Raw genomic sequence first — 8,143 nt, 5'->3', positions numbered from 1 at the left:
CGTTCAGCAATATAGGCGTAGCTGCCATTTGGGATCGGATTTGCTACTTGAGTCTTTTCTGAAGACGAAAGATGTGATAATAGTAGGGAGAATATGCATTGGTGACATAGAGAAGGACTGCTAGAAGGGATTTACAAGTCGCGGTTTGGAGGCCATTCCGCCGAGCGAAAGTGCAAAGGCGGAGCGTTAAATACCCAAGTTACCAAAAATTAGGGTTAAATAGACTATCATTGAATTACATTAGACCAATAAAATTCCCAAGAAGAACCTTCATCAGATTTTCCTAAAAGTGCTGGCGATTACGTAGGAAAATCTACCAGGCAGATTACCGGATAAAACAAAACTTGCTACGATATGTTTAAGTAAACAGTAAAACTTTTGTAGAGTGTAACACAGGTTCAGTCGGTAATGTTAGTGATCCTACAAATCATTTTCCTAAAGAAAATGCTAAAAACATTTAAAGTACCCAAGTTTCCTTCTAATTGAATTTTAAGCCACTATGCGACTGTCCTGTTTTCCCACTGGCGCGCCAGGCCTCCCCCTCCCCACTTTCAAGATGTCTGATAAGCGAGACATTCGATATGCGGGTCACCCTGCCAGCGGAAAAAATCAAAGTTAGTAGGGGACAAGGTTTTATTAACTAGTCCTCATTAGTCACCTCACTTAATTGATGGTTGTCAATTATGCGCCTACGCGTGTGGGTGCGTGCGTATGTGCAGTGGTAGAGGGGTGGGAGGGAGGAAAAGGGCGGGAAGTGATACGGTACATACTCATCCTCTTTTCCACCCGCTGAAGCAGCTTGATTTTGCCGCCTTCTCTCCTTCTCCCCCAACCTTAAAGTGTCGACAGTTGTTGGAGGGCGCATCACGTGGACGACACGGGCCGACCACGAATCGAATGGAGGGAAGCATAGTAGGTTTGGCTGCAGTGTGCTGGACATGTGCCTGGGGGGTTGTGGTTTTGGACCACCATCGTAAAGATTGTCAATCGGATAAGTTTTAGATTTGACCTGCTGCTAAAGCAGTAAATTTACAGGACCAGTGAATTGACGGATATTAAGTATTGTGGTAGAATAGAAGAAAAAATTATGACATTAACAATAAAAGTAATTCTACCCGTGAATAAAAAAATTTGCTCCGGAGGACCAATCTAAGCATCTTTATTTGCTCAGGGGCATTTTAGCTTCCCCACAATAGATTTATTTTTACGAACAGTGTCAGATAGAACCATTGGCCAATTTCGCACCTCCTCCACTCCTGAAATTATCACGCTAAAAGAAATATGGAAGCAAATGAAAAGCCTCCACTTGGTAGAAAACATGGAACAATGGATGTTTTTGTACCTTCTTGTGTCTGATATCTTCAGTGTATTGCGTCGATGTACGTAGGGACGTAGAGGTTCTCAGTACTTTGCCCAAACAATGGCAAAGAGTTTGCCTAGAGTACAAGCAAAGAGGAGAAACTCTAGTGACCAAATTGGGGCCTTACTCTAAGGAGGCATTTCGAAGACCATGAAAAGGTTATAACAGGAAAGAATATGTGTACCACAGGGGCAAGTGGCCCCTTGCTTAAACTGCAGTAAAAATTAGGGCTTTGGGTGCATTAATGCTCTTATTGGGTGACCTGGAAATTCGTTTTGTTATTTGGCATAGTCTGCTGCAATTACTTGTTAAAACCTGACTTGTAAGGACTTGCAAAATGAAAGCAATTATGCAGATCTATTCTTCGTGAATTCAGAGGTATCCGTCAGGATATAGGTACTCAATATCGTGGTACTCTCCACTACTTTCCACCCACTTTTAACATCCTCATTTTATCTCATGTCGTTCGATCCAACACATTCGATTCCGACCAACTCGCGTTAAATTCACCTTCAAACGAATCTGCAGAAGCTTCTAGACCAATTAGCTGTGTGGGATGTGGAAGTGGGTTGCCACAATCGAGGAGCAGGAGCAAAAGTAGAAGGCTCCGCTCAGAAATGGTTGAGAGCATGGGAGTCAGGGGAAGCTCTCAAAAACAGGCGTTACCTTTGATTGAGGGAGACCCCTGACGCCTGACCCCCAACCACGATTCCAGACTAGAAAAGAAAAATACGTGTAATTGTGGGCGGCGTATGCACTGGAGATTATGGTGCTAGGAACTTGGCCATAGGTCTACTGAGGGTCGTGCTAAACGTGGACGATGCAACAACCTGTTTACACTTGCATCAACTGAGAAAGGAAAGTCGTCCAACTTACTCGGTAAAAGCACACTCCATTCTGTTCATTAACTGATAACACCGAACTGCAATGACTATCCATTTCTTCTCCTTCTTCACGTTAAGTCACGTCACTTCACTTCTCGTCGATGTATCTATCAAAAGTGCATTTCCGCATTGTTCGGTTACTGAGTTGTCACACGAAACGACTATTGCATTGCAAAGTTGAACGAAAGAATGAGCACATGGTAGATGCTTCCACTACCCCCACTACGAGCATAACCCCTATCATCACCCCTATTATTATTTTCTGCAGCTCCATCTTCCTCTTCCTCCTTTTCTTCCTCCTTCTTTTTTCTTCTTCTTTCTGTGCTTCCACAAAAAGGGCTTGGACTTAGTGAATCAGTAGGAAGCGATTTCTGTTTTCTCAAGATGGTGCAACACGAGACCGAGCGCATAGCCCACAGCGAATACCACATCACAACAGTGTGCAAAACTTAGCCTTGAAATGCTATTGATTTGAAGAAATGAAGGAGGAAGGGAGGGATATGGGGAAGGAGATACCGCCCCCATTTCCATACTCGTCCTCTACATTCCTCTAATGATATTTCTCGAAGCTTCAAGTAATGGTATAAAAGGCGATAGAAAAGGAGGTACCTAGGTTTAGTTTTTTTTATTTTTAGCGGTAACACATAGAGGTGTTTTCCGCAATTAGTCCGTCTTCCATTTTAAAAAGATGGCAATTATAATTGAGAACACTGAAAGAAGCATTACGTCGTTATGTAGCTTTTTCTTAATATGCTTTTCTTTTTGGAATACCTCGTGAAGGGACTGCAAAGCTGTAATCAATTTTCCTGGCACTACTCAGCAGCAGCAAAAGGTTCCAAAATGTAATAAAAGGAGTTCAAAGTGCTGTTAAACAGTCCCGAAGGAGACAGTAAACCTTCATTAAAACATTTGTCACTGAGAAATATGACCTGTTATGAAGATTTATATGTAGTGGTTTTTCCAACTTTGAAAAGAGTAGAATGTAAGCGAATATTGTGCCAGGTTCCGGTCAGAATTTTGAGATAGAAAAGTAAAGTTGACATTTTGTTAATGTGTCATCAAATCACTTCTAAGTAGTAAACTTCGTCCCAATCATCATCGCTCAACGTCGTTGCATTTGCTTACAATTCCTTTTTACAAAACGGGGTTGCCTTGAGTGGAATGTTAGCTTTAAGGATAGCTTGTAGTCCTCCCAGTCTCACCTATGCGCACGATTCGTGTACGGAATGGCTGGCAGGCTATAGGCGTGGGTCAAGGACCATGCTGCAGAGGGGAAGTACTTGTCATTAGAAAACTTAGGTAGATTTCCCACTGCATCTCCTGTAGAATTCAGCATTGTTTTTGAAGGAAATGAATACTGACGAAGCAATCTATCGTGAAAATACTTGCTAAATTTACTGAACGCTTGGTTACTTGATGAATTGACTTATTGTAGAAATCAGAAGGAACTGTGCAACAGGAATCGGGGCGTATCTACTTAAGGTTTCTCCTATAAGTTACGACTTTTCTGGAAGGCAAAAAACGTAATCAACGTGGTTGGTGGGCAAATTAATTTACAGGCACTCATACTCCTTTTGTAGCCCCTCAGTAGTCTCTGAAATTACAGTAAGGCATTTCAATTGGAAGTGGATGAATTATTAACGCGAGGAGGGGCTAGGAGGTTCTGGGCATGACTACAGGGTCACACTACCAAAACGGATGTAAGGGCCGTGCAGTTATATATGTGGATAAATAAGTACTAAATAACTACAATATAGTCGTCTGTAGCAGTTAAATTATTTTCCGACACCAAATATCTATTAAATTTGATCAGATAACGACACATTCAAGTAACGTCTGTATTTACCAAGCCCATTATCCCAGATTAATTGACAGCTAATTGCTCCTTTGTCAGTAAAGTCGACAGTGGAAGATGTCTTGACACCTAACAGCACAGGAATCATTCATCATCCTTAAAGAAAATACAACGCAGAGTATCCCTAAAAGTGATTAGAAGTTAAGTCAAATTGGCCAGCCTAGATCAGAGGACTGTTACATAATGTGATCCGGTACCGAAATGTACTTACCTTTGTGTATTTTTCTTGCGACCTTTGCTCGGCACATTTTAAACACAGCGATTAAAGTAGAAATTCAAGATTTGTGATTATTCGTGACTATTTTTTTACCACTGGGATAGGAATTTTCAGTCCATACATAAATGATAAGTGTCAAGTCTATCAACCTTATTTGAGGAGAAAGCGAGGTTTCAGGCAATGGAACTTACCCCTGTAGCGCACCGAGTCATTTCTAAGGTCAATTTGAATCAGAAAATGTATTGACAAAGTAGAAAAGGTCTGGGGAAAATTGACACGGTCGGAGGCCGCTCAGTCTAATGGAAGCACGAAAGTGGGCCTCCCAGTGCCCGCGAAACCAAAACGAAGAATTAAACAACTAAACAAAGTACAACAGCTCCTAACTGATTTTCGCTAATAAAGAACGCCGTTGCATGGAGTGACTGCAATTGAAGCTTGTTTGTTGGGGACTATTCACCAACAAACACAGCTAGCTATTGCGCTCCATCAGCATGAAGAGGACTTATAGTTCCCTTCCAATTTTCATGGTCAGAACTGTCGTTAACGTTTAACGATAGTCATTAATTATGCCTGCAAGAATAAAATACCCTCTATGGGAATAATTCAGCGTGGTGTTTAAGAAATTCCCACCTTTAGGATCGGAGGCAGAGAAAGCAACAGTTCAGCTTCACTTGGTTTTATGGTTCCTGAAAATTGTGAGTGAGTCAAAATCCACTGAAAAAAAAGAAAGAGGATCTCTTGTTACTTGTAAGGAAAATGCTCATTTACTTTAGTAATTTCATGCTCATATACATGGTAATTACATTCTTAGGCATTTCATGCAGGTCCAAATTTTCGCGAATCCGTTACCACGATTAGGTACCCACCTTCCAGGTTAAAAATTGTTGACTGCCAGTGAATTCAAAATAGGATTTTATGACTTGAATACATTCGTAATAAAAATGGCGGTGCATTTCAACGGAGCCCTAAATCCTACCCTTTTTAGCGTTTGGCCTCATAAATGCAGGCACATCGTTTAAGAGGGCGGTAATAGAAGTTATTTTAATCCTTTTTTTCCCACTTTTTATTCTTTATTCCCGGATTGTAGTTTTTGTTTAGTTAGTCAGCAAAATTAGCTTAAACAATTTTAAATATCTCCTGCTAAGTATAAATCTTTGCTACTGCTCTGCAACACCGATTTCTTTGGAGAGGACTGTGTTAGGTAAATTTATTTGAGCTGGTAATTAAACCACTTTACGCATGACTAAGGTAGAATTGTTCTAATAATATTGTATCACACAGACACACGCTTCAGAACTGGCTTGATGGCGTCACATGATAAGTTGGGTTAAAAAATGGCACCAGTTCAGTTCTAACATCCCATAGGTACTGGGGCCCCTTCACTGCATCGATGCCAACAACAATTTTAGCTATCCTCGAAATCTTTATGCTTCTCGGTTTTCTTGTCAATTTTGCTGGCATTACTGGTAAGCAAAAATTAGAAAGCGCTAAGAAATTATCTTGACAATCACAAATTTCTGATATAAGTTTCCTCATCTATCTAATAGCTGTGTTTCCATAGGCCCATCCATTCATCCAGCTCCAATTGTCCACTTTTTGATTGCCTCTTCACGAAGACCTATAGTTGTTAGAGGCTGCACCGGATGTTAGAGAACGCAATTTCACCTTAAATTCGTTTGGGGGAGTGGAAACTGTTTGATTTGGTTTCCGATTCTACCCATTTATCCGATTACCCCTTTTAGCAAATTCACTTTACGGTCAGTCATACAGCTTGCTTCAGGTTACTGCTTCTGGCCTATTTGAAAGGGGTCAGCCACCAAAGGTACAGTGTGACCTCGTTATAAAAGCATAAGTTGAAGTTCTTCACTCGTACGAAATGCCAAATTGTTATTCGGGTACCAAGAGGACGCCAAATTCCGACTTTCTGCGAAAAAAATTGTTGCCGAAGTGGAATGGAATACTACACTAGCCAAACAATGGAAGTTGAATGCTCGAAATCGATGGGCATAAAGTGAAGATTGTGTCACCGCTGATGGTGATGATGAGGGTTTGTGTGTGCGTGTGCATGCATGGTGCTGAACCGTTCGCAGTAAACAATCACTCCAATTCTCTCCGAACGCTAAAGGTCAGTAGTATTGTCAATGCTGCCCATTGTTTTCTGCTTTCTATCAAATTTGCAATGGAAGATGAAAAAGTAAACAAATTGTATTATCTTGGTGTGAAGAGAACCTTCCATTCATAAATAACTGGTAGCTCCAGGATATGTGAATGGGAACCGGCCCAAAGCTCCGTGCCGACTACAATCTCTGTTCACCGACTATGACTGAACCTAAAAACTCCTTTATTTTAGAAATAAATAATTTCGCCATTTCAAGATGTTAAAAGTGTTTAACCTGTTTCCTCAAAGCGTGGACTACCTTTTTATTCACAACTGTTTCCATCAAAAGTTGGTACTTTTCAACTCCACGTTTAAATAAACTTGCTTAGTAGCATATTGTAAAATAGTCTTAGAATTAGACGATAATGTTAACCCGTCAGGTGGAGGGTTTGTCCCCTCTTTAAAACTAATTCCCCATTTCTGCTCTCTCTAGCCTTATGCTGCTCTATGTGGGAAGGAATCAAATTGCCTTACACCGATCCCCTTCCTTATAACAATTGAAGTTAATGTTTTACCACTTCCTAAAACTCCACTTGCCTTCATTTTACCAGAGTCACTCCCCATGACATTATGCGGATTACGAGTCCATAAGTAGCAGAGAACAGAACGTCGTCCCATCGGCGCAGAGGATTGGTCATAGGTCACTGAAAAACGCCTTATGTTCTAATATCCAGGTCAAAGAGACACGATTCTGCTATGGCTTCATGACTTGTATTTACTGCTAAATTTCCTCACCTAGATGGAACACTTCCCTCCAGTGAGTGGTCAACCCACCGGAAGTGGCCTCATCAGCAGAACACATAGATTAGACCGATTAGTCAAAATTGTCTGCACGTCTGCGTTGAGATAAAAAAAGGAAATTCAAAAATGAAACGTTTTATTCCCTGTATCACAAAACTTCCAATTAAACGATGGTAAACTAAAATTGTTTGATTAATCACCCTATAAAATCAGTCTTTTCATGTTTATTGGGGAACCTCCAATTGACACACTCGTTCCATATGAATGTTTCAAAGAAAAACATGAATGAGGGGAGTAAAAAAGGCAACGCATGATCTGCTAAAGTCATTAGTAAGCAGTCTCGAAGGTGAACATCTGCCTCCGTTAAAGGGAGGAAAGAACATGACACGTGCACCCTGGGATGCACGAAAACATCTGGATTAATGGCTGAAAAAGTGTTAGTCGGGTTTAAGATTTGATCATTTCGCTAGTACAGTAATCAAGTTGTCGAGTTCAATAAGCACATACAAATACATAAAATCTAAGTAAAATTCTAATGATAGAGCTAAAAAGGTGCCTACTGGGTGGGAGAATATAATCTACTTGGATTTCTTGATTACCCGATCTGTTGATGTTTCGATTGACAGAAGGGAGACAGCTGGTGTCTAGAATAGGAAATTGGTTGTCATGCTAACTCCAAGGGAACCCGACCCCTACTTCGATTGCTAATTAGCACATACGAGATGTCATACGTAGAACTGACCTTGACAAACAGGACATATCAGTCCCGAATAGTGGTGATGCAGCAAGTGTTAAGGAAAAGTAAGAGGCGAGGTTATGTTAGCATTTCTGCTGAGTATCTACAGTTTAACTAAATACTTGATTTGAAAGGAGGTAAAGGCTCCATTAGTGTGTTGGTACCGGGGTATCTAAAGATTCAGAAAACCCC

General features: G+C 40.8%; 1 protein-coding gene across 1 annotated transcript in view; it reads right to left on the bottom strand. All coding sequences in view use genetic code 11, as the record gives it.

The window, feature by feature from the left end:
* Window positions 1-2,654, bottom strand: part of EGR_08229 (hypothetical protein) — a gene marked incomplete at both ends in the record, with an annotated part of 3,418 nt that extends 764 nt beyond the window's left edge. The window contains one exon of the mRNA XM_024497478.1: window positions 2,480-2,654. Within this exon, the coding sequence (XP_024348119.1) occupies window positions 2,480-2,654 (175 nt within the window). The remainder of the gene's footprint in view (window positions 1-2,479) is intronic.
* Window positions 2,655-8,143: the final 5,489 nt, after the last annotated feature.

The sequence above is a fragment of the Echinococcus granulosus genome (genome assembly GCF_000524195.1).
Source record: "Echinococcus granulosus chromosome Unknown EG_S00099, whole genome shotgun sequence".
Taxonomy (NCBI): domain Eukaryota; kingdom Metazoa; phylum Platyhelminthes; class Cestoda; order Cyclophyllidea; family Taeniidae; genus Echinococcus; species Echinococcus granulosus.
Note: the sequence above shows the minus strand (reverse complement) of the source record. Positions and strands in the feature narration are given on the sequence as shown.